Below are 26,407 nucleotides of genomic sequence, written 5' to 3'. Positions count from 1 at the left end.
AGCTCTGGCTACCCTGGAATTTTCTCTGTAGACCAAGCTAGCCTCCAACTAAGAGAGAGATCTACCTACACTTGTCTCCTGAGTGCTGGGATTAAAGGCATAAAAGTATGCCTGGCTATAACTGCTTTTTGTTTGTTTTGTTTCTCTGTAGCTTTGGAGCCTATCTTTGAATTTGCTCTGTAGATCATTCTGACCTCGAATTCACAAAAATCTGCCTGTCTCTGCCTGCCAAATGCTGGGATTTAAGGCATGCGCCTCTACCACCTGGCTATAACTGCATTTTAAAAGAATTAATCCACTGGTTAATTTTGATTGCATCTATCAGTTAAAAAGAGTTTGTTTTCTTTTAACAGGGAGAATCTTGCTAGCGACATGTATCTTATATCCCAGATGGATAGTGATCAGTATGTGCCAATTACAACTGTAGCTAACCTTGACCATATCAAGAAACTCAGTACTGATGTGGATTTGATTGTTGAAGTGCTAAGATGTAAGTAGATGATGATTTAAGGTGAAAAGATTGTTTGTTGTCTTCACATTATCTGTCTTAAGAAATGCCTTTTCACTAGAACCTGTCAGATAAGACTTAGGGGTGAATTAAATACTTCGGGCCTCCTTTTCTGACCAGCTCTCTGTAACAGGAGCACTGACTGAGAGAAGAGGAACTTTCTCACTAGAGATTTTATTGTAAAGACAGCTTCTAAATTAATGAAAGACAAAATAAATGACTTTTATGAAATATATTTGTTTAGCTACTAAAGGGTCTTCTTTCCAACTAGTCTCTTAAGTTATGATGAAATATTGTTGTGATTTTTCCTTAGCTATTATAAATGAAGCTGTTTCTTGGAAATTTGACAAATAACATTAATGTTTAAATACTCCATAGTAAGTCCACAGACACTTTAGGAATATAGATCTCAGAAGTGTTATTTTTTGTACCAAAATTGTTGTTTATTTGTATCCTACTTGATTTTTTATTTTCTTAAAAGAGAAAATCTGATTTTACCCTAGATATATAATTGGCATAAAGTGCTACATGTAAAGGCTGTAGCCAGTTAGCTTTGACACATGGGTACATATGTGAAACATCACAACAATAAGACTAGTAAGGATAGTTCTGCTCCACCCAACACTTTGCTGGCCTTGTGATGCTTTCTGTACAGACATTGCTATGATGTGTTGATTTCCTTTTATATTAGACCTTTTCATTATAAAAATTTCATGTTCTGTACTCAAGCTACAAATTTCAGGTGAGTGATTTTTCCTATTCCCTTCCTTGGGACTGGTGTATGTGTGCTCCAACTGTAGTGTCTTCTTCACAGAGAACATGGTACACAGGGCACATATAGTTTAATTAGCACATCCATACTGATGATCAGACAGTGCTGTGTTTGAAAGTCTTATTTCTCACCAACCAGCCCCCCCCCTTTTTTTTTGTGGATGTATGTCTTAGTTGTCTTGTCCCTATGCATTGATGAGACAGTCATTTCGAAATTTTTCTTGTATGTACCTGACTTAACAGTGATATTAATAGTTTGGTATCTTCCTTTACAACTTAATTGGATTTAAAAGACCTTTTAGAAAGTATATTATTGGTGGTGGGGGGGGTGCGCCACAGTGCCACATGGAAGTCAGAGCAACACTTGGAATTATTATTCCATGAGTTTTGGAGATTGATCTTGAGTCAATGAGCTTGAGCACCTTAAGTGACTTTACTTGATTGAGCCGTGTTGCTGACCTTTTTAACTGGATTTTCTAATCACAAATAAAAATTTTCATTTGTCTATCCTTATACAAAAAGTTAAAGAACTGGCAAGCATAATTATCAGTAGGAACTTGAAGCACTATAGGTATTTCCTAAGGCAATAGTTTACTTTCCAGTATTGCCATTTAAAATACAGACTGGGGGAGTATAGATGAGTTTGATTCCATCTGATCTAGTTTAAAAGACCAGCAATTTGGCTTTATGTATCTATACTTCACTACACTAAGTCTGTTGGACTATTCTTAGGTATCATACCCCAATGCCACTCACTAAAACTGTCAAGTTTTACTATAGGAAGGAGATAACCATTAACCCTATGTCTAGTGAGTGCTTTTAGTATCTGTTTGATCTATTTGCTCTACAGCTACTACCTCATTGTGTGTATATTTGGTAGCTTTTTCAGGACCTTTTAGATTTACATGTTCCTTCATTTTGAAAATTGAACGTACAAGATGGGTTTATTTGGTTTAGAAGCTTGTGTTGGTTTTGAACATGTCATAAGTTTGCCATGTGTAAAGTGTTTCTCTGGTGTGTAATGAGTGCTCACATTCTGTTGGAGCATCATATAACGTGTGTGTGTTTTTTTCTTTTTTCTTCACAGCTTTACCTTTGGTCCAAGTAGATGAGAAGGGAGAGAAAGTAAGGCCAAATCAAAACCGGTGCATAGTAATACTGCGTGAAATATCTGAATCTACCCCTGTGGAAGTAAGTCCTTCCTCTACTTGTGGTACTTGACATTTTCCTGGCGCCTGTAAGGATTCAGGCATTATGCTGGCCTGCCCTTGTCACCTGGCAAAATGCACTCAGGCAGTACCCTGGTCAGCCTAGGTGCAAAGGACCCCTTTAAAAGAAGGTCCTCCACCACTTCTGCTCTCTCCCACTCTTCTTTCCTGCTGTTCCCCTGGGGGCAGACAGCACTTTTCCTGTCTCCCTCCCTCTGTCTCTGTGGTTCTGTCTTTTCTCTTACTTCCCCCTTCCCTCCCCTTTCTAACTTAAGCTCTGGCTGGCTGGCGTGTTTGTGTCTCTCCTTCAATCACCCTCGTCTGCCATGGAATCTGCCAAGGCTCCCCTCACTCTTTAGCATAACAGCATCTATTTGTATATGAATTTCATATGTTATTGATAGGGCTTATTTGAGAAAAAAGTACAACTTTTTCCAGATGTGCACAATAATAATTACAGTGTGAAGAATGACTGTCATGTCATTTGGTCTCAGGATTTCTCTGTGTATTTAAATTTACAAATATATTGTATGTTTCTGTAGTTAGAAATTACAAAATGAAATGGGTTTAGATATGTATTGGTTAAGAAAGAGTAATTGGATGAGGAGGGTGTATGATGTGGCTCTATCATTTTACAGTTTTGTTTGCTTCTGTTCTTGTTTATTTGGGCTTGGGGTTTTTTTTTTGTTTTTTGTCTCCTTAGGCTGCCCTTTAACTCATAATATAGGGCAGGCCCTAATATTTACCATTTTTAGTGCTGTCAGGCATGTCCAGCCTGCAGCCTGTCAGCTGCATGCAGCATAGGGTAACTAGAAATGCCATCTAACACAAAATTGTAAACTTAATTAAGCCAGGATGAGTTTCTATGTATGTTTGTTTTGTGAACTTTGTTGAAGTCACCTTGTTGCAACATGTAAAAGTTGGACAAACCTGTCTCTAGTCTTTCTGTCAGGTTCTGTTTGTCCTTTTGCCTGATTCCTGTGAGATAGCTTATGATACATACTTTTGGTATACACATTTGTACTGAAAAACACCTTTTCCATTTTAGTGTGTTTGGGAGAATCCTGATATTGAGCTCATTAAAGGTTTTTTTTTTTTTTTTTTTTTGGCTTTAGTTTCTGTATTGATGGAGCTTTTCTCTTCCTGTATTTTAAACACATTGTTTCTTCTTGGAAGGATAGTTGGCCAGTTTTGTCCTTTGTTCCTTTCTATATAACATGTCTTTCTCTGACTTTTAGGTTATTGTATTATTGGTTTAAAGCATTTTGGTTATAGGCTTTCTATGGCAGAGCTTTGACGTTTATCATTCTGTGTCTATCATTCTCAAGCTTCCTCTTTCTGGGCATTTGAAATGGGCATTGAGTAACTATTCTGGTATCTTTGTCTGCTGACAGTGTCATTTGTCTTATTTTAAAGTTAATCTGATTATTTCTCATATAGCCCACCCTTTTATATTTATCTATATATGTGATCATTGCTCCACTAGGTACTGAATAGTTTCAAATTCTATAGAATAAATATTTTGAGATGCAGTTAGATCCTTGGTGCTGTGTACACATAGTCCCAGCTACTTGAGACTAAGGCAGGAAGGTTTATTTAAGCCCAGGAGTTCAAGGCTATTCTGAGCCAATTAGCAAGGTGCCCAGCTCTAAAACACAGGTAAGAAATTAATTACTTGTTGCCAGTTTGGTTTCTGCACATTTGTGAAGTGGCTCAGAACAGCCTTCATATAGGCATACTCTTGTTTACTTGCTCTCTTACTTGCTCTTGTTTACTATTCTCTTTTGCTATTCTGGCTGCCCAGTGAGTTGGCTGTAGGGTTATTCTACCTAATCATTGTAGTTGGTTTGTTTCTGGCAAGTGGCCTAAAGAGAGCCTTCCACAAAGCTCTGGAGACTTGCCCATCCTATGACCCGGAAACCCTAGGCTGAGCACTGTTGGCCCATTCTATTCTCATTCTTTCCTAGTCTGCTGATGGCAGGTGTCCAAAAGCCTTATAGCACATGTTTTATCTTTCTGCTTTTTACTTGTGTTATATGGGACTGTAAATCTAGATCAGCTAATATTTTTGTTTTTCATGCTGTTTGCTTGTGTTTTTGTTTTTTGAGACAGGGTTTCTCTATTGCTTTGGAGCCTGTCCTGGAGCTAGCTCTGTAACTAACTCACAGAGATCCGCCTGCCTCTGCCTCCCAAGTGCTGGGATTAAAGGCGTGTGCCATCAATACCCAGCTTTTTAAAGCTATTTTTTAAAAGAAAATTGTGTATCAGTCTGCTGATAAGTTTTCTTCCTCCCCCCTTCCCTCTCTCCCCTTCCCTGTACTCTGCCTCCCCCTCTCTATCCTCTTCTATTAAGGATTCATGTACCCCAGTTGGCCCTGAATTTTGAGGATGACCCTGAACTTAACTGTTCTGCTTCTACCTTAGTGCTAGAGTTAGACATGTACCACAGTGCTCACTTGATGTGGTATTCAAGGTCAAACCCAGGCCTTCTGTGTGCATTGCAAAGCATGCTTCCAAGCCAGCTACATCCCCAGCCCCTACTGTTCATAATTCAGTTCCTTGTGAGTAGGGAAAGCTGTTGGTGATTTCTTTCTCTGACATGTGGCCCTGTGGGTACACCCTGCAGTGTTTCTGAAAGAGGGTTAGATGTGCATCATAGCATGTGATAATTTTTCCTTGTAATTTGATGAGGACAAAAAGTAGCATAAATGGTGACTAACTTCTAACTTCTTTGTTTCCTGTAGGAAGTAGAAGCACTATTTAAAGGAGATAATTTACCAAAATTTATAAACTGTGAATTTGCCTATAACGATAATTGGTTTATTACCTTTGAAACAGAAGCGGATGCACAGCAGGTAAGTACATTCCTCTCCCACCCAGCCTGTGAAGTACATAGTTTACCAGCAGAGCAGAGCAGAATTAGGACATTGAGGTCAAGGGTTAAGTGCAGAGAAAACTGACTTCTAGGGACCAATGAGTGTATTTTTTTTTTTTTTTTTTTTTTTTTTTTTTTTTGTAGCACTATTGAAAGCATGTAACATTGCTACTTAAGTGTATTGTGAGTAAGCAGACTCAGGAAATCAGATCTTTTCTCATATCTGAAAAGAAACAAATTTTGTTTGCAAAGTGGAAAAATTTGAATCCACCCCCGCCCTGTGAGGATCATCCATTGTGCATTGTGTAGCAAGGTTCTTTCAAAGGTATTGAGAAGTTTTGTGATCTTAGAGAGGTGTCTGATTTAGGGGAAACATACCAACAAGTATGAAATGTTGAGTAGTTTGATCAGAGGGTTAAAAGAAAACACAAACCTGAAAAGCCCGAAGGGAGAGGCACCATGCTGTGGGAACTTATGGCTTGCTGGGTAAATGGCATAAGTGAAACTAGGGACCCTCTGAATGGAGTGGGGGGCTTGATAAAGATTAAATGTGTAGATGAACATGGGGCTACATAGTAATAATGGCAATATTTTGCAATAATTTGAGGTGTGGGTACCACACACAAATTTAAGGATCTGTGTCTGAAAGAGGGTCGGGAATCATTCCTTTGAATCCTGTCAGCTATAGTCAACCATACATGATTATTTGAGCTGTAGAGTTAACTTGCAAAGTTATCTAATTAGTATTTTGGATGATTTTTATCCCTAGGCTTACAAATACCTTCGAGAAGAAGTAAGGACTTTTCAAGGAAAGCCAATTAAGGTAAGCAAGAAGACCATTGCTTATAACTTCTTTATTATCTGATCAGCATTCTTAAATGTTCTAATTGGAACTTAAATGTCTCTAAATAGGCACGGATAAAAGCAAAGGCAATAGCGATAAACACATTTTTGCCAAAGAATGGATTTAGACCTCTGGACATGAACCTTTACACCCAGCAGCGTTACGCCACATCGTTTTACTTACCTCCAGTGTACAGTCCCCAGCAGCAGTTCCCTCTGTATGGCCTGATCACCCCCCAGACATGGTCAACAACACATAGTTATCTCGATCCACCCTTGGTAAGCATTTTTCTTTCATTTTTTAAAATTTAAGTAACATAGATTCACATTTTAGATATTGTACTAAACTTTTGAAAGTTTAAAATCCTGTTCTAATAAGAACCTAACAGTTTGCTTAGTACCCAGACCTTGGATTATGGTGTAAATTTTAAATTTAATTAGGCAATAAAGTCCTATGTAATGCAAAATTTCAATATAGTGATCCTTGCCTTCCTCCTTCCTGGCATTTCCTTTCTCTAAGACACAGTGATATAAAGGTTCTACCAGTTACTAAACAAAGGGACATGACCATGACATGGAGTTCTGTCATGGAGGAAGAGTTATTTCAATATATTCCTAATAGTCGAAGAAAGTAGGATGCATGCTGTGTGTCTCACAGAACTGTTTTCGTTCTCACACCCACCTTAGGGTTAGGTAACATGATTAATTTTTGGCTGTGTTCCCCTCTACAGATGCTAGGAAACTTAGGTTCTGGTTTGGAATCAATGATTTAGTGAAGTAGGTCAAAAGAAAATCAACCTTGTATAAGTTCCTTGAAAGTGGTGTCCAGGTTACAAAGGGAGGGTAAATTCATGTCTATAGGTTTGTATATTAGATTTTGATATAATAAAAAATAGAAGAGTAGGATGCAGAAAATGAAGGTATTAACTTTGGAAGAGTTCATGTCCAGGATGTGGCTGTGGACCAGATCAGAGAACAAGTAGAAGGGTGGGTGCTCAGGATCAGGTGTCTGGTGCCAGCCACCTGTCATGTACACACAATAGTGCTCACTGGGGGGTATAGGAAAGAGGGAACCTGAGACAGTGGTTCAGAAAATGTGTGTCCTGTTAGATACTGAACTATGAAGATAATATCTGTGAAAAAATGAGTATGATCAGGAGCTGTTACTCTAAAAATAGATACAAATAGAAAGTAGCATTTAACTTACAGCAAGGATTGATGTGCCTCTGTGTTGTCTCTTAATTAGGTTTTTATGTTTCATGGGAACTTATGAGAAGAATCAAAGAGAAAGGAAGCTCTGAGTATAGATTGCGTGTGCAAAATCCCCAAGGTTGCCACAGATCAACTTTACTTTCTGAGTAGAGCAGATGGCTGGGGACAGAGGTGGTAACTTGCCCTTATGAGAGTCCCTAGACCATGGATTTTGGCCTGGATCTTGTATGAAATAATCTAGAACGTTTGAGTTAAGAAAGAGTATACTCCATTTTTTAAAGATAGCTGTCTAGCCATGTGCAGGATAGGCAGAGTTAGAAAGGAATTCTAACTCTGAGTATTATGAGTGAGGCTCATAATACTCCTCCCCATTCTAGAACCACTGCAGTAAAATATCATTATCTAAAATTAAAAATTATGTCTATCTCCAAAAATTTGAAATGGCCAGAGACAAATACATGGAGGCATAGGTAAAGACTGTCTAAGTAGGACTCTACTGACTTAGGACACAACAGCAGGATTTGACAAACAAGATTCTGTTACATTTAAAGCTTCTGCTCACTAAAGAGGCAATTACCCTGATAGCTTGTACTGGGAGAAAACCTTTACCATATTCATCCAACTAAGGCTTAATGCCCAAATACATGAAGTTCAACAAACACCAGAAGAACAAATAAGTTAAATGGCAAGTCAGTCAGACAGACAGCTCTAAAAGCAGAGCCAATGGGCTGGTGACATGTCTTAGCACTTGGACAAGCCAAGTGAGTAGCACAAGTTTAAAGCTCACAATGGGTGCGTGTCATTTAGGATAAGAGATAACTGACTTTATGAAAAAGATCTCTTATGACCTTAATTTGTGTGTTATGACACATGTATTCCCAAGTATAGATATCTCTCACAGTAGCAAATAATTTAAGAAAAAATACAACACATGATTTATTTATTTACATATAAATGGAAAATTGTTCAACTGTCTTAGCCATGAAATAAATGTAATTAAAAACTGCATTGAGATTCCATCTATCGTGAATGAAGGAGATAGACCGGCATGCTGACATACTGGTGAGGGTGCCGGCAAAAAGGATTTCTTGTATATGGTTGGTTGCTGGAAATGTAAATTAGTTTAGCCACTATGGAAATCAGTATGTAAATTCTGCAAAAAAAAAAAAAAAAGAAGAAGAACTGTCCTAGAAATATCACTGATTGGCATACATCCAATGGAATAAAAATCTACAGACAAGAGATATCTGTTAATTTATCTACATTGTGGCTCTATATACTGTGGCTGGGTTTGGGAATCACTCAAAGTGTCTATCAGTGAGTGAGTAGGTAACACACACACACACACACACACGAACACACAATGTAATTATATTCAGACATAAAGAACAAAATCACATTATTTGCAAGAAATTGGATGGATCATCATATTAAGCAAAATAATGCTAGACTCAGACAATGTCATGTGTTTTCTCTCATACTTGTGGGATATAAGGGTCTTTTTTCTTAAAAGACTTGAAAGTAGAAGAAATTCTAGTTTGAAGGGAGAAAGCAGCGTGGGAAGGAAGGGGAAGAGGTGGAGGAAGGCAAGCTGGATATGATGGAGTACATTGTGTACATGGATGAGAGAGAGTGCACAGAGAAGCCCTTTATGTGGCACAGGTATACTGGCTGATAGAAGAAAGGAAAGACATACCTGTTACGTTTGAGTGGATTCTAATGGGAAAGAAATATGCCTCTAAAAATAGTATATTTTCTATGAACATGGGCCCTTGGCTGTGGTGTTCCCTTTCCCAGATACATCAGAAGAAATATGGAGAGGAACTCTGTCCATTAACTTCTTGCTGTTATTCATGCTCTTCCCCACATGAAACTGCAGTGAGTTAGGTTAGTCTGTCAACCTGTCATACTCCTCATCTAAATGCCTCTCTTGGGATCCTAGGTCAGCCACGACCTGTTGTTTTACATTCAGGTCCTCCCATCCAAGCCCTTTTCTGTGATATGTATTATGTAAATTTACGAATTTAAACTAATCTTTTGGTCTTGCCAGTTTTGTTTTGTTTTTCGAGACAGGGTTTCTCTGTGTAGTCTTAGCTTAGCTGTCTTGGCACTCATTCTGTAGACCAGGCTGATCCACCTGCCTCTGCTAGGAGTAAAGGTGTGGGCAACTACCACCTGGCTGATTTTACTAGATTTAAAGTCTCCAAAGCTTTGGTCTGAATTAAGTGGCTTTTCTAGTGTGTTGTATTTTTTTTTTTTTTTTTTTTTCTCCTTAATTTTTAAGTTAACCATCAAGTGTAATGGGATTTGGTGCATATGTATTATACAGTGATCTCATTAATCCCTCTTATCAACCATCCCCTACTACCACATTTTCTCCTTTGGCTGGTTTCCTTCCTTCCCTCCCTCAGATTGTACCACCTGCTTTGTTTTGGCATAGTATGTTTCCTTTCCCCTCTTAAAAGTCCTTTCTCCTCTCATGAGCTCCCTTCTAGTTTCATGGTCCGTTTCTCTACACCCACCTAATACCTCACCCCCAAATCTAAGTTTCCAATATTAAAGAAAACACAGTTTTTATCTTTCTAAGTTTGGCTTGTTTCACTTAATAGGATAGTTCCATTTCCTGGCTATTATGAATAGAGCAACAATAAGCAAGGATATGTAATATCCAAGAGTGATACAGCTGGGTCATGTGGTACTTCTATTTTAAGTTTTTTGAGAGACCTCTGGACTAATTTCCATCTGTGTCCCCTTAGTTGTTAATTAGAGCTCCTCTTTCCTGCTGTCCTCACCAGCATTTGTCTCCATGCATATCTTGGTGGTAGCCCTTCTGACCAGGGTAGGAAAGAATCTCGGATTTGCATTTCCCTGGTAGCTGAGGCTGCTGGGTGTTTTTCAAGTATTTACTGGCCATCTGTGTCTCTTTTCAGAACTGAGTGTTCAGTTCATTATTAGACCACTTATTAGCTGGATGATTTGGTGTTTAATTTTAGATTTCTTCAGATATTTGAGATGTTAATCCCTTGTCTTTTGTTTAACTGGGAAACATTTTTAAGCACTGTAATTTGTATGGACTGTAGAGTTTATCAAGGAATGGATCTTCTTTGACTGCTGTTAAATGTTTTCCTTTTGTCACTTTAATTTTATAGTCAGGGAATGATATGCTAGCTCTAATACCATTTTAAATTAGAGCTTCTGCTTTCCAGATAGTGCTGAAGAGAACTGCTTGGTTATCCCTCCCTTTTCCCCTGACAGTTTTTTTCAACTGTGTAGGAACCTGTACTTTTCTTTTCTTTCTTTTTTTTTTTTTTTTTTTTTTTTTGTAATTTTTTAAAATTTAAATTTGAAACAAGCTTGTTTTACTTGTCAATCCCAATTCCTGCACCCTCCTGTCCTCCATCCCATCCCCTCCCTTTTCTGCTCCTCAGGGAGGGTGAGGCAAGAACCTGTACTTACTTCCTTCAGGCTAGTGAAAATTCAAGGTAGGGACTGGTAGGTCCCAGGCAACTAAGTGCCTTAGAAGTAAAGTCATTTACTTGGAGAATATCTGAAGCCATGTGCCCCAGAGGCCAAAAAGTTAGTGATCCCTTCCTTCCATTTTGTAATTATTATTATTTTGTGGCAATGTGCAACAGCCAGAGTGTAGAGTTGGTTCTCTCCTACCTTTCCATGGGCTCTAGGGATTGAACTCCTTCTGGTTCATTAGACTTGAGCAACAAGTACCCAAGGTGGTTATCCCAAGCCATCTTTTTTTTTTTAAGAATTGTTTTGACTTGTAGAGCAGGTTGACCTTGAACTCAGAGATCTATCTGCCTCTGGCTCCCAAGTGCTGGGATTAAAAACATTCAATACCACACCTAGATACACTTAATTCTTGTGTGTGTGTGTGTGTGTGTGTGTGTGTGTGTGTACACATATACATACATATATATGTACGCGCCCGTGCATGCATGCCAGGACAGGTCAGAGGACAACTCTCAGGAAAGATCCCTTTGGCATCCAAAAGTTGAACTGAAGTGGTGAGACCTATGCACTGGGGCCACCAAGCCCTCCACACTGAGTTTTACCTTATTTTTATATGTATCAAGATTTTAAAAACCATTGTGTGGCATTTAAAATCCTACACTTAAGCTTTTAAACTTTTTAAAAAGTATATTTAGCTCATCTCTTAAGGTCATTGTGGCCTGTTCTAATTTTCTTCTGAACTTTATATTATTATATTTATATGTTCTGTATCACTTTAAATTACTTGGAAAAAATTCATAGTTTAAAAATAGGATGCTGTTTACAGAAAGTCCTGCATGAAAGTAAACCGAGGGGAGAAAAGAAATCTCTGCCAAAAGCTATGGGGTGACATAATCATAGTTGGGAGCAATAAGTATGTGAGAATTCCTAAAACTGGATACTTTGAATTTTGTTAAGGCATCCATTTGTCTCCAGACTGGAGAGTTGTGCTGGTAGTAGTAACTTAGTTTGTGCATCATCAGGCAATGCTTATATTCAGGGCACCCATGTGATTTGGGGCAAAGTTCTGTCCTGTTTGGTTGTTAGAAGGGGTAGCTAAGATGCTATGGAGAAAGTTCTTAGCACTAGCCATGGCTTGAGTGCTTAGTAGATATTACCATTAGTAATCTTGGAAGTTTTTCCCTACCCTGGAGTTGTTTTTTTAAGCATAACATGGAATTCACACCTTTGACATGATCTGGTTTACCCAAGTTACAACTGTAAATCCAATTGAAGTGTCTCATGTTTTTACATGCTTGTTTTTTGTTAATGAATCCAGGTAACTCCATTTCCAAGTACTGGATTTATAAATGGGTTTACATCTCCGACTTTCAAACCTGCAGCGTCTCCTCTGACGTCACTCAGACAATATCCTCCTAGAAGCAGGCAAGTTTCAACGGTGTTTCCAATGATTGGGAGCTTCATTTTGCACTGTTCCAGGTTATCTGTAATAAGAGATCTGTGTAACCACTAGTCATGCTCATCAGAGATGAAACTTCTGAAATGCTTTTGGAACAACTTTTACCTTGTGTTTATTAAGTAGGAAGCAGATCTTGACATACTTATTTTACGTTAGCCTGTTCATTCTGTACTCTTTGATTGCTTTATAACTCAGCATATACAAACATCTCATTTGCAGGAACCCTAGTAAGTCTCATCTACGCCATGCGATTCCTAGTACAGAAAGAGGGCCTGGATTGCTAGAGAGTCCTTCAATATTTAACTTCACTGCAGATCGATTAATTAATGGTGTCCGGAGCCCACAAACGAGGCAAACAGGGCAAACTAGAACACGAATACAAAACCCATCAACTTATGCCAAGAGAGAGATTGGAACTGGCCGTGTGGAGCCAAGTAGTCTTGAATCCTCTCCTGGTTTAGGGAGAGGAAGGTAAGTCACTTCCATATTTTGTCAAGCACATATTATGTACCTATCGTGAACTACTAACATTTTACATTTTAATTTAGATGTTTATAATCATATCCTAATATACTTGAGGAAAATCAAGTAGAAACTGTAAACATCAAAGATTTCCCTTAATTCTTCAGGATAGTCAGTTTTATAGCAGAGACTTCAGTGTGTTTGTTTTTGCTTTTCTTAAAAGCATGGCATTTTCTTTAATAGCAGGACAGCTGGCATGTAGGAACTGTACAGTGTCTAACCTGTGCTCGTCCTGCCTGCAGGTTCACCTTGACAGTTAGCCCTGGCCCTCCAGGGTGTATCCCATAGGTTCCTAGCCTTGCTCTCTTTACAGCTACTAATGAGGAGAGCTGGAGCATGTAGCCCAGCTGTGTAGTTCATGCCTGGGATAAGCAAAGTCCTGGTCTAATGCCTAGTGTGCCACAAAAGTAAAATAAAGTAGGTTTGAGCTGGCAACAGTATATAGTTGGCAGATACAGGAGTTTGGTAGTCAGACAATCAGCATTTAAATTCTACTTCTACTAAACTTATTTATAAACAAAATCTGCTGTTGTGAAGTAATGCCTTTGGTCACTTTATCTCCATCCTTGGACAAGTAGTTCTTAGAGACTTGGTGTTTCTTGTCATTGCCTAGGGTTCTTTCTATACATTATGAATATAAACTACTGTAGTTCTGTTTCCTTCTCCCTGGGACCTCTAATGCAGTTTCCTCTTTCATGCTTGCTGTCTTGTCTTCTGCCATTTATACTTCCTCTAAAGTGGTGAGATTAGAAAACACCCAGGATGGTCTTGTGCCCTACCCAGTGTTAACTAGGCCAGTTGCTATGTGATGAAGATGCCTGCCAGGATTTTCCTCAAACAAATGCTGAGCAAGAACCTCAGCCTATGGCAAGTCGTGAAGCAGGTGTCATGGCAAAGTGAACCACACAGGTTTTTGTTTCTGTGTGCTGAGTGACTTTGGGGGCTAAAGGTTGGGATGCGTGTACAATGCCCAAGAATAAGACACTAGTGTCTTTTTTTCTTTGTTTTACAAGGCATATGCTGCTGTTTATTTTACCAGACCTCTCACTCCCTGTTGCTTTCTTCGATGGGAAACTGTTTGACTTAGGTAAATCACTCTGAGTGATGGTAGCTGGGTTTTCTGTTTACCTCACTGTAGTCTCTGCCTCAGTGGTTGCTACTTCCCCTGTGCTTTGGTGTAACGAAGGTACGTCATTCCTGCGTGTCATGTGCCAACTCTTAGAAGCATCTATAGCTTCCTTGCCTCTCTTAACCCCAACAGGAAAGAGGGAAACTGCCATCCATTGGACTCAGTCTCTGGGAATAGGGTGCTGGTTTGGTCTTCTGTGTAGGTCACTGGAATGTCCTCTCTACCAGCAGGAAGGTCACCTGACTCTCTTGTCATTCTTGTATTCACTGGCTGATGGTGTCTTCTCCACCCAGCTTAATCATTTCTAGATTTTAAAGAGAAAAACATGACTCTTCTTTTCACTTGTAAACCACTGTATAACTTGTTTCAGTATTGTAGAAATGTTTGCTTGGTTGGGGCTGCCACTTATAAAAGCTAGTAGCCATGACGGACAATGTGGAAGAGGAGGGAGAGTATCTCTTTGCTTTTAGTGCAGTTACAGAGTTTAATTTGAAGAATTTGGAAGCTGCAATTCTGGTTTTCATTGATGACATCGGCATCTGTGGAGCTGTGGTAGGTTGTGAGACAGGCACCCTGGCTTTGTAAAGCTTATACCAGATATTTTAACGAATCAGTTATTAGAGACTGAGAACTCAAAGGGGGAGCATTGAATAACAGAGTTAGCGACATCAAGGGTCAACTATAAACCCAAGAGTCATGTTTGGAGTTCCTAAAGACTAGAATCCTAAATGAAGGGAGCCTGGACCACAAACCTGGGCTCAACAGGTCCAATGTAAACAGAGTGTATGCTGAAGAGTAAATTCCTGTGTCCTTTCAGCCCTTGTTAATAAAAGCTTAACAAAGCCTTCTGTCATCGCAAAAGCAGTGTTTGCAGAATCCCAGCCACCTTAAAAAGTGAAATAAAAGGTGGGTCTGTTTTGATAACCAGTGTGCTCTACCTCTTTGGAATAGTCACTGCCTGTCTCCCAGCAGTATTTGAGCTTCCAATAATTCACTGGCACAGATTTATGCTCTTACCAGAGAGACTAGGCTGTGTCCTAATAGAGACTCTCACTGCCTTCTCAACAGAGGAGATTGGTTCCACACAATCTGTGACTTAAGTAAGAACTTGCAACACACAGGAGTGTGCGCATGTCAAGCCATGAATGTAGAGCTTGTTTCTGAGCCATGGACTGATGAAACCAGCATTAGGTGTAGCTTCTTCTCTTTGGAGAGTTTGCCCTGTGTCCAGAGCAGCTATAGAGAAGCAGGAGGTGTGATCTGATTCCTCCTGAAGGACCTGATCTTCCACAAAGGTCACATTTCCTCTTCCACTGCTTTTCCTTGAGGGTTTGTTTGTTTCCCCATTAACTTTCTGCTTGTCTGAAGCACTAAAAGGTTGCTATAGAATCTTCAAGGCTTCAGTCGTACATTTGTGTGCTAAGGTTAGTATAGTGAAAAACCCCAAATGCCAGGTGGTGATCTTAACTTTATGTCAGTGGAACCTATCTTAGGTCACAGAGCAGAAGCATCTAGTGAGCTCCTAGTATTTATCCCAAGTGTAGACTACATGGTGCTTGGATCATGCCTTTGCCTGTACCTCTGATATAATAAATCATACACTGTAAACAACAGTCCTTTGGCTGTGTCTTCATTCTGCAGTTACTTTCCAAGGGATGGGCACTGATAGTATGTTCCAGCATGGCATGTCACTACTTAGGATTGCTGTGCCTGTAGGTTTCTAGTAGGCAGTTGAGGGCTCTAAGGACAGTTGTGAATTCTGTGGGCTACGCTGACTGGGAGACTCTGTTGTTGTCACAGATGGTATTGGTGCACAGGCACCTATAGTGAAGCCAGCCCACTGTGGAGCCTACCTGGCATCTTAAGGCAGTAACTGTAATACAAATGCTCAAAGTCCCATGCCATACCAGAACTTGTCACCTCTCTCATCCACATGCCCAGAGGCCTAGTCATTATGAGACTGAGAGAGCTGTTCCATCAAGTTGAAGGTTGCTGTTCTCATGTTCACTTTTGTGGTATACTACTTCATCTGTGCTCAGGGGTTTAGCCCCTACTCTGCTAGCTCAGCAGAAAGCCAGGCTCTATTTCCTTCATAAGAGTCTGTTTTCTACTAGAGACAGCCTGACCCCACTACAGAACCAAGAAAGTTTGTAGCCTAGAGGCTATCCAGGGACAGCTAATAATATTCAAATCCCTTTTAAGTTTATATGATGCATAGCCTTTGGGGAGTCTGTTCACTTGAAATGATAGAAGGGGTAAACAAATAAAAATGAAATTGCAAGTTGAGATTCATGTGTGGCTTGTTAGACCACATAACCTGACCCAGGATGCTGTAAATACTGATTCTGTGGCTCACTGTAGTGCTACAGGGCAGATTCCCAGCCTTGCTGCCCGGGTTCTGGCTGCTGTTGATAAGGAGGGCAAGCCTGGGTTTTAGGGAACTCTCAGGGTTTAAAAGTTCTTGTGTGGTTTTTGCAATAAGGGGTAATCATAGTTTTTTGCTCATGCTTTAAATTGCTCACCTATATAGTGATGTCAGATTTTGTATACATATCTTATCCTTCCTCCTGAAGGGACATTTAAACATTCTAATCTTAAAAATTCTAAGTAGCTAGTAGATAAGTTGTTACAATAATTATTTTTCTATTATTTGTCTGGATATATAACTTAATGATTTATTCTCAACATTTGGACTTTGTTGTTTATACTTTTGCTTAAGACAATAAGATGGCCTCGTTAATGATCTGTTGCAGGCTGCTCATAAGCTCATCATTGTTCTGCCTCAGCTACCCCTATACTAGAACTGCAGGCATGTCCTTTTAAAGTTGGCTTTTACAATCAGTTTATTCGTGAAAGAATATTAAAGACTGACTGATGCATACTGCTTTGACTATGTGGGCAAACATAAGCTTGGCAATTTTTCCCAGTCTTTTTTGCTTTCTACTCCTAGGAAAAATTCCTTTGGCTATCGGAAGAAAAGAGAAGAGAAGTTTACAGTGAGTACAAAAAATGGTGTGCGTGCGTGTGTGCATGTGTGTGTCTCCAACTTAAAAAAAAAATTCCAGTATAGCCTGAATTTGTCACCTAGATAAAATAAATCCTTTAACCTGCTTACATTTGAATTTAACATACATGTATGTGAGAGAGTCAAAGGCAGGAGGGGAGGGTGTGAATGCACATTCATGGCACATATATGAAGGTCAGAGGACACCTTGAGAGAGTGGTATTTTTTCTTCTACCATGTGGTCCCAGGGGATTAAATTTAGGTCCTCACACCTGGCAGCAGGCATCTTTTATCCACTGAATCCTCTTACTGGGCCACTGCTGGAATTTGAGCTCTGACTTTTTTCCTCCAGGACTCTGCTCACATTTTATCCTATAGGCCTAAATTTCAAGTTAGATGAACCCTAGAAATTAGTCATGCAACATTTATAGACTTTTTCCAGACAGATGTGAGAGCTGGAAGATTCTTTGTCTTGCTTTTGTCTTACTCTTGTCTCTCCACACTTGTGTGACCTTCCGGGGTGTCATTGTGTTGCAGAACAGTCAGACTCAGTCTCCAACACCACCAAAACCTCCATCACCGAGCTTCGAACTGGGGCTGTCCAACTTCCCCCCATTACCTGGAGCTGCAGGCAACTTGAAGGCAGAAGACTTATTTGAAAACAGGCTTTCTAGCTTGATCATAGGATCTTCAAAAGAAAGAGTAAGCTATGTGTTACAGCTGTAATGTCTTCTGATGTTTTCTAAGCACTGATTTTGTGCAGGAGAAAAATAACTGAGAGAGGTCTGAGATTTGGGTGTTTGCCATTGGTCACTGGGTGTTGGAACCAGGGTCAAGCTGCCTTTCTCTTACCGTCTGCTTAGGTTGCTGTGGAACCTGTGCTGTACTGGTGCTTAGATTAATTTTTGTTGTTGATGTTTAAAGCTACATAGTGTAAGTAGTAGCAAGAAGCTTAGAATCACTTTGCTGTAGGCTGGGGATTTCAGGCAAACTCTAGGCTGCCACAGGTCTTTTTCCCTGCAGTAGTCATCTCTGCTAATCTCAGCTGTGCTACTCAAGTCCAAAGAAACTCTTTCCAGGGCTCCTGCAATACAGTTAGCTAACAGATTAGAAGTGGGGTTGTCCCCTGCCAGCACCAGTGTTTAAAGGCGATGGGGCATGTAAAGAAATGACTTTCTGCCCAGCTACTAAATAAAGTATGGCTAAGTGCTAGGGTGGGGGTGGGCTTATAGAATAGTCCTGGTTCTAGGCGTTCCTTTTCTGCAGATGTCAACTATGGCTGTACATCAGATCGTAACATCTGTTTTGGGGAATGGGTCACCACTCCACAGCCAGGTTTAGAGCCACAGTATTGGCTGCAATAGTTAGGATGGATGGCTTTGCTACATATAGTATTTGAAGACTAAGATCAAGATAAAATTTTAGTCCTTTTTATGTTGAAATGTGGTAATTGCTACTGTTTTAAGCAATGGAAACTATGCTTTCCAAGATTCTGTATTATCTAGTAAGAGTCACATGTTAGAATTGGGATGTCTTAGAAATTATGTCTTAATGTCCACATTAATAATTTCCAGCTGCTTTATAACAGTAGAGAATTATGCATTTCAATGTTATGAAGTTTTGTTTTCAAGTTATGGTGTCCCTTCAGTGATAGGTGTAGGCTACTGGCAGGCCCTCCAGCTTCACAGACAATTGCTGCTTTAATGCCCTTGAGTTTCCGTGCAAAGCCTTTCTTGAAGAAAGAATTACTGCTTTCCGTAAGGCTGGGCTTGGTTCTGTGGCCAAGTTACAGTCTGCACTGCTGCCAGGGATGACACATCTGCAAGAACTACAGAAGACTTGGGCATTAGGCCACATAACCCCTCCTTGCTTGACATTGGATTTGTGACTTTTTGCAAAGTGCCTATGTGTCTGTGTTTATTTAAACAGAGTCTTGAGTTCAACATATGTTGAATCTGAACATGCTTCTACAAATAGGAATTTGGAATTTGTGTTACCCTGTGTTTGAGCAAGCTAGGTTCATTTCACTTGAGCAGTCTAAGAACTGGTTCTCAAACCAGCAGAACCTGAGTCTCTGGCTAATCCTCACCCAACCCCCAGACAAGAGTATAAATTGTGCCATTCTCCTGAAGCTGCACTTCCAGCTGCTTTATTTTACCTTTGAACTTTTACTTGCTTTGCAAAACAAAATTTCCTCTTTTTATATTTAAACTTATAACCAATTATTTACTTGCCCTAAAATCACATACTGGGTTAATTACATACCATGAGTAAACTGCCCTGAGCAAGTTGTTGATGGAGTAATTTCTCATTCACTTAGGTCTTAGCTTAGTGACCCTGCCTGTTAAATTGGGTAAAGCAGGTTTGTACATCTGTTTCCCCGGGTGGTCTGTGGGTTCAGGGGAAATTTCCTGTGGGTATCTTCCACCTACCACCAGGCCCACAAATTTATGTAGATGTGGATATGTCAGTCTTTGTTTTGTTGTCAGTGAGAAGAGTGAATCATAGTGTATGTACTGTCTTGGTAATTCTGTCCCTGCTATAGGGAACCCTGACATGTAAGTAAGGTGTGTGTAGTAGTTGTTCACTTAAGAAGACAAGCTTACAGTGCATTTGCTGAGAGCAAGAAGGCTGAGTGCTATGCAGCAGATAACAAACTCAAAGTGAAATGGTTAAGTTTGTTGGAGGCTTCTTTTCCTGTCTTTGTGCTAGGACTTGGTGTTTGTAGGTAGGATCCCACTGGTTCTGTTGGCTTGGAGAATGGATGCACCATTCAGCATCAGTCAGTCAGGGGATTGGGAAGCAGGGTTAGAGATTGCCGTGGTTTAAATGATTAGACCCTTAACTTCTTGGGCAAATATCCTACAACTCTTAAATTACTACTTTAATGATTTTCAGAACCTCAGTGCAGACGCAAGCACAAACACTGCTCCTGTAGTGGTTCCCAGAGAGCCTTCTGTGCCAGCGCCCTGTGCTGTGTCAACAGCATTTGAACGTTCCCCTTCCCCAGTCCATTTACCAGAGTAAGTATCAGTGTTCTACCAGCCCTCTGCCATGTGTACATGGGAATGACCTATATTGTTACATATGATTCTTAAACCAGATGGCATTTTCACAGGGATCCCAAGGTGGCAGAAAAGCAGAGGGAAACCCACAATGTGGACAGACTTCCTTCTACCCCTACCACAACTGCATGTAAATCAGTGCAGGTGAACGGAGCAGCGACGGTAAGTACTTTGTCTGCCTTCCACAGCACCCAGGGATTCTGTATATAAGTCCTGCCTCAGCTTACTTTTAGTCATCCTAATTTGATTGGTTTTCATTTGTGTGTGCCTTCATTTCTCCGTAGTATACTCATATAATAGCAAGGTTCCCAACTCTGTCCTGTATGGAGTTTGATCATTTCACCATTTACTGTGTATATCATATATATGAAAAAGAATTAAGCAGAATGACTAAAGAGAACAACATTGTGTTCTTTTGCCCTGTTTAAATCCCAGGTGTGGTGGCTCAGGAGTCAGAGCAGGACAATGACTGCAAGTGTGAGGCCCCCTGGTTTACATGGCAAGTTGCAGTCAGGCAGGGATACATAGTGAGTCAGCAAGTCCTCAGGTCTAGTAGTTTTTGTCCTTGATGATCTAACGTCTCTTAGATGGATTTTCATCTTCCTCAGCTTGGTGTAAGTTAAAATTGCATTAGATATGGTGGCAAGCACCTGTAATCCTAAGACTCAGGAGGCAGAGGCAAGAAAATGGAATTTCCACAAGTTCCATGTGTCAGACCAGTTAATACTACACAGTAAGAGTCCATTTTGGGGCTGGAGAGATGGCTCAGAGATCAAGAACACTGACTGCTGCTCTTCCAGAAGTCCTGAGTTCAATTTGCAGCAATTACATGGTGTTTCACAACCATCTATTTTAAGATCTGGTGCCCTCTTCTGGTCTGCAGGCATACATGCAGGCAGAATACTATATGTAATAAATAAATCTTTAAAAAAAAACAAAGACTGCCATCTCAGACACAGGAAGTGGAAACAGGAGGATCAGGAGTTGAAACCCATCTCACCTACTGAGGCTAGCCTGCACTACGAAGGATACTGTCTAAGTAAATAAATAAACGCATGAATGAATACCCACAGGACGACTGTGTCAACACCATCACAGCTCATTCCCTGTGTAGGCAGAGCAGTTGTAGATGTCCTTTCTTGGGTCAAGGGAAGCAGGGTTTGTGCCTTTTTTCCCTTTGAGCCTCTTAGGCTTTCATATTTCTCAAGAATGCTTAAAGGCTTCATGCTGGGCAGAGTTTGGCCACTATTTTATCACTATGCCTTTATGGCTGTTAGCCATTTTAGAAGGGTATCTGGGGGGGGGGGTGTGCTGCAAGAAAAGGGAGTGGTTTAGTTTTAGGCAAAAACATTTTTCCCCCAAGACAGGGTTTCTTTGTGTAGCTTTGGAGCCTGTCCTGGAACTAGCTCTTGTAGACCAGGCTGGTGTCTGTCTCTGCCTCCTGAGTTCTGGGATTAAAAGTGTGGGCCACCTTCACCTGGCTACATCCATGTTTTTATAATTTAAAACACATACACACACACACACACACACACACACACACACACACACACACACACACACTTTTTCCAAAGAACATGATTAGCCTAGAAAAATGGGTGTGTATTTTCTTTTAACAGAAACTCTAAACAAACAAAAAGCCAGAATCCAAAGTCAAGGAAATCTATTAATGCTTCAGGCTCCTCCTCCAGGAACCAGCATTGTTATATTATTCCTATTTAGTAATCCTTCTTCCTTCTGATGTAATTTCAAAGTCTAGCACCATACTGACAATCATCAATTCCTAGAAATGTACCAACAGTTTGTATCTTAGGGTTTTTATAGCTGTGAAGAGGCACCATGACCACGGCAACTCTTATAAAGGAAAACATTTAATTCATCATGGTGGGATGTGGCAGTGTGCAGGCAGACTCACTGCTGGAGAAGGAGCTGAGAGGTAACAGGAAGTGAACTGATCCAGGTGAAGCTTGAGCATAGACCTCAGAGCCAGTCCTCACAGTAACACATTTCCTCCAACAAGGCCACACCTCATAATAGTGACACTCACTGACTCTATGGCGGCCAGTTATATTCAAACTACTGCATGTTGCTTTATCATAGTGATCATTCTTGATCCTATACACTTGTCCACAGCACTTGTGGCTGTAGCTTTGATGGTGGTCACTTTAGCTGCCATGGACATGCCAGAAGTTGCTACTGGTTATTGTGAATGTTTTAAAAGTAAAAATATCATTGAAGATGGGATTTTGCATACAATTAAAACTTTATCTTATGAAACTTCATCCCTTAATGAACTGCCATTCCTGTCATTTTGTACCCATAACCTTACATTTTGTGTTTCCAGGAATTACGAAAACCCAGTTATGCAGAGATTTGTCAGAGAACAAGTAGAGAGCCTCCTTCCTCCCCGTTGCAACCCCCAAAAGAACAAAAGCCAAACACTGTTGTCTGTGGGAAGGAAGAGAAGAAGCTTGCTGAACCTGTGGAGAGATACAGAGAGCCTCCTGCCCTCAAGTCCACTCCTGGGGTCCCCAAAGATCAAAGGAGGCAGCCTGGGCGCCGACCCTCGCCTCCTGCTGCCGGGAAGCGTCTGAACAGGGAACAGAACACTCCTCCCAAGTCTCCTCAGTGAAAGCCAGATGCCTGGGAGGGGTCTGGAAGAGCTGTTTTCACCACAAAGGAAGCTCTCCCACTCAGTACAGAATGAGCCGCTGGTTAGGAGCTTGCAGAGTCTGTGAGGCCCATGGGATGCCTGCAAGTTATTTTCCTTCTGTGAGTCGGATTTTCCCCCTCTTGAAAAAAAAAAATCTATTTTTCAGGATTTAATTATATAATATAAACCTTATTTTAGGTTGGTGCTTAACTGGAGGTGATGCAGAAGTCTGTTTTTCAGGATAGAAAATGTATTTATCCTAACAAATGGATATTTTTTATTAAGCCTCCACGTGGCTCTGAATGCAAGCTATATATGAGTTTTTCTAAATTAAGGGAACGGCTACTTTTTTTTTTTTTTTTTTTTTTTTTTTTTTTTTTTAACAACTGGTCTGCAAGTGTATATGGTTAGGGTGTCCCCAACAGATGGATGAGGGCTGGGCACAAGCAGGGGCAGCCTTGGCCTCACAGAGCAAGGGACTGGCAATGTCAGGGCACTGACATACTGGCACAGGAGCTGTGTTTTCATCTAAACTGTTAGTTAACAGGAAATTCTAGCTTTAAAAAGATACATATGTATATACAGTTCTCTTTGACCTAGTGAGCAGAATGAACCTGCAAAGAGCACCCTAGAAAGACCTGCGAGCAAGTAACCAGCTCCTCACTCCAGTTCCAAGTGTCTATTATGTAAAATAAATTCAAAGCACATTGTGAATAGACTCTAGATGAAAATAGAAACTCTGTTGCCCACTGACATCATACCATGAAGTTGTACCATGTTTTGGTCCCTGTGAGCAGGCTACCTGGTCCCCTGACTCTGTGTCTGCTCTGTCTGTGTTCCCCCACGCATTCTCGCTGGAGAGTCATGTCTTAACCAGCTCTGTGTGGATGTCTTCCTGTACCTCTGCATCGGCACATGGATTTAGAAGTACCTGGCCATGAGAGCGTAGTGTTTGTGGTCCCCCTCTGTCTGGTGGAGGACAGAATCCTTGCTCTTTTTACCTCCAAGACAAGGGTCTCATTGATTCTTTCTAAGAAGTGCTGCATTTTCCAAGAACAAGGGTGCAGTAAAGTTAGCAAGTTTATAATAAAGTTACAGATAAATTATTTTGTTTTAAAACACCTAAAATTTTTCTTTTAAGTATTCTGAGCAGCCGACTTTAAAAATATTTCCTGCTAAGTGTAACCATACAGCTTATTCCACAAAATGCTATTTAATATGACTGAAGGTTGTTTTGATTTTTTTTTAAAGAAAAAAAAATGATTTCCATCCAATATTTAAAGACTTGAATTTTATTTAAACTTGAAAATGACTTTGCCTTAACTTTTGTATAAGACAGCTTAGAGCTCACGGAGACCGGCCCCTGGGTTGGTGGGAGTGGATCGGTTACTCAGTCACCATATGGATCTCCTGGTGGTGGTTTGCTGAGTATGCTCACTGTTGTACAAGAACTCCAGTGGTGTCTGTGACATACCTTACAGATCTTCAACAGTTGATCTTTTTTCAGATTGTTGAAAAATCCTGTAAATGCAAATAGTCGCTACTGTGTTAAATCTGTGCACTTGGGAGTGTGCTCTGCCTGTACAGTGTAAATAATCAGAACATATGAGAAAGGTACCCTACAGAGAAGAATCTGATAAAAATTATTGATATATTATAAATGTTACTGTTGAGCTGGATGTAGATAAACTAAATGTTGTGGTTTGAGTATTATTTTAATTTGTTAAGGTTTTTCTTTTCCCCCTTATACTGGTGTGTTGAACTGATTTTGCCTCTTTGCTGCAAAAGGGGAATGGAAAGTCTTATTAAAAGCCTTTGTATGTTTTCATACTCTTAAAAAAAGTATGTAAGAACATACTAATCAATCATATCTGATGTTTAAGGGTTTTGAAGGAGAGTATAGAGAGCAGAGGCTGGCAGGATCTTCCAGTGAAAGTAAAAAACAAATGTACTAATTAAAATCATTCTTTGCTAAGTGATTTATCCTGCCAGAGGCAAAGATGCCTGATGCATGTGACCGTTTTCCTTCAGAGCATCTGTCATTCAGTTACATAGGAGTCTACGCAGTGCTGTTTCAAATGCCTGTGAAAGGAACATAGGATGAATTCCCTGTAGATGTCAGATCACTGACAAAAAAAAAAAAAAAAAAAAAAAAAAAAAAAAGAAGAATAAGAAGAAACAACCAACCTCTTGAGCCCACACTAGCAGATACTGTCTATCTGGACCCTGAGCCTCAGGTCCTTCACATACATCTTTTCTGGAAGAGGGGCCAGATTATGATCAGCATCCCTTATCTCCAAGGGTGCTCTCACCGAGGAACTTTGACTTTTAATGAGATGTCCTTTCCCCAAGCCTGAGCATTGCAGCAGGAAGTGTGTGTGGCAGAGCCAGCTATAGGTGCTTGCTGTCTTGTCTGCTGGCTGGAAGTGTAAGGCTCAATGGCCACATGCAAGGGCAGGTGGGCACGTGCACAAGGTTGGGACACTGTAATCACTGCTTAGCCAGTGACAGCCTGGCACCAGGAGCCTTGCTCAGATGTGTGGTTTTTTGTTTGCTGGTTTTTTTTTTTGTTTTTTTTTTTTTTTTTTTTTTTTGTAATGACACTCTTTTTCAGGAAGCAAAGGTGATATGCCAAATAGCTGTGTCAAAACAGAAAATTCCTGATCACTGAGGTTTTCCGCTCAGAAAACAATGGAGTTATCACAGTAGGGAGCTGTTGAGGGTGCATGCAGACTCTTGCTATGTCACATACAGCAAGTGTGATATGTGGTTTTTCATAATCTATTTTTTAAGTTTACTCATTCCTTTCAGTATCTCAAGGTATAGAATCAGAGATACCACAGTCACAAATGACATTTTTTAACTTGTAAAATTGTGTGATGATGCTTAATTATCATATGAAAATATGGAATAGGAATCTGGCCCCATTTCACCAGACATGAATTCAAGTGATTCCTCTCTCAGTAGTCGGTGTCATGATGTCTCTGTGAATTCTTCCTGTCATTGCATCACTGGTTGCCACTGGTGGGTGGCAAAAAAAAAAAAAAAAAAAAAAAAAAAGTTTAAAAAAAAAAAGGAAAAAAAAGTCTTACATTGCTGTATTAGGGTTTCTGCAGTTGATATTGAAAAACTGGTCCAGTGTGTCACAGCAGGCAACTGATGGTGCATACCTGTCTTTGTGTCCCCTTCAGTGAGCTGTAGTTGTGGGTTTGTGTGCTTTGTAGCCTGTTTTACGGAAAGCAGCAGACAATCGAAGATTCCAGGAGCACTAACAGCTGCGAGTCACAGAAGGGAGTGTAGTGGAAGCTTGCCTGAGGGTTTCTGTTTCTGTTCTACTTTTCATTAAGACTGGAATCAAGCTTACATGTAAACTATTGGTAATTTAAGTTTCCTTTTGTGTCATTCAGTGTAAAACTGTCTAATTTGAAAAAAAATGTAGGTTATGAAAAATAAAAGATTTAGGCACTGTTCAGTTTTTCTTTTGATTCTTTTAAATTAAAATTTTCTTCAAAACCACATCTTTTTTTATGGTTTCACTCTAGTCCCATCACTCTGCGTGAGGATGATAAATAGGGGTCCAAATATAGCTCAGGTTTTAAAGTTTTCCAGCCCCCTCTCATAAGTTGGCCACCGCAGCATTAGATTGATGAAATGTACAGCCTGTTGGTTCAAGGAATAGAACCCGGGTCCTCT

General features: G+C 40.1%; 1 protein-coding gene across 2 annotated transcripts in view; it reads left to right on the top strand.

Annotated features, from left to right (window-relative positions):
- The window catches only part of Larp4b (La ribonucleoprotein 4B), a 77,052-nt gene extending 50,866 nt beyond the window's left edge, over nt 1-26,186 (top strand). For both annotated transcript variants that reach the window (XM_051194771.1, XM_051194772.1), the window contains 12 exons: nt 354-490; nt 2,367-2,470; nt 5,232-5,342; nt 6,132-6,185; nt 6,275-6,484; nt 12,201-12,307; nt 12,561-12,812; nt 16,943-16,988; nt 17,534-17,698; nt 19,895-20,019; nt 20,115-20,223; nt 22,406-26,186. In XM_051194771.1, coding sequence (XP_051050728.1) covers nt 354-490; nt 2,367-2,470; nt 5,232-5,342; nt 6,132-6,185; nt 6,275-6,484; nt 12,201-12,307; nt 12,561-12,812; nt 16,943-16,988; nt 17,534-17,698; nt 19,895-20,019; nt 20,115-20,223; nt 22,406-22,693 — 1,708 coding nt within the window. In that variant the 3' untranslated portion in view covers nt 22,694-26,186. The remainder of the gene's footprint in view (nt 1-353; nt 491-2,366; nt 2,471-5,231; nt 5,343-6,131; nt 6,186-6,274; nt 6,485-12,200; nt 12,308-12,560; nt 12,813-16,942; nt 16,989-17,533; nt 17,699-19,894; nt 20,020-20,114; nt 20,224-22,405) is intronic.
- The last annotated feature ends 221 nt before the right edge of the window (nt 26,187-26,407 follow it).

The sequence above is a fragment of the Phodopus roborovskii genome, unplaced genomic scaffold, assembly GCF_943737965.1.
Source record: "Phodopus roborovskii unplaced genomic scaffold, PHOROB, whole genome shotgun sequence".
Classification (NCBI taxonomy): domain Eukaryota; kingdom Metazoa; phylum Chordata; class Mammalia; order Rodentia; family Cricetidae; genus Phodopus; species Phodopus roborovskii.
The sequence above is the reverse complement of the archived record's forward strand: the minus strand, read 5'-3'. Positions and strand labels throughout refer to the sequence as shown.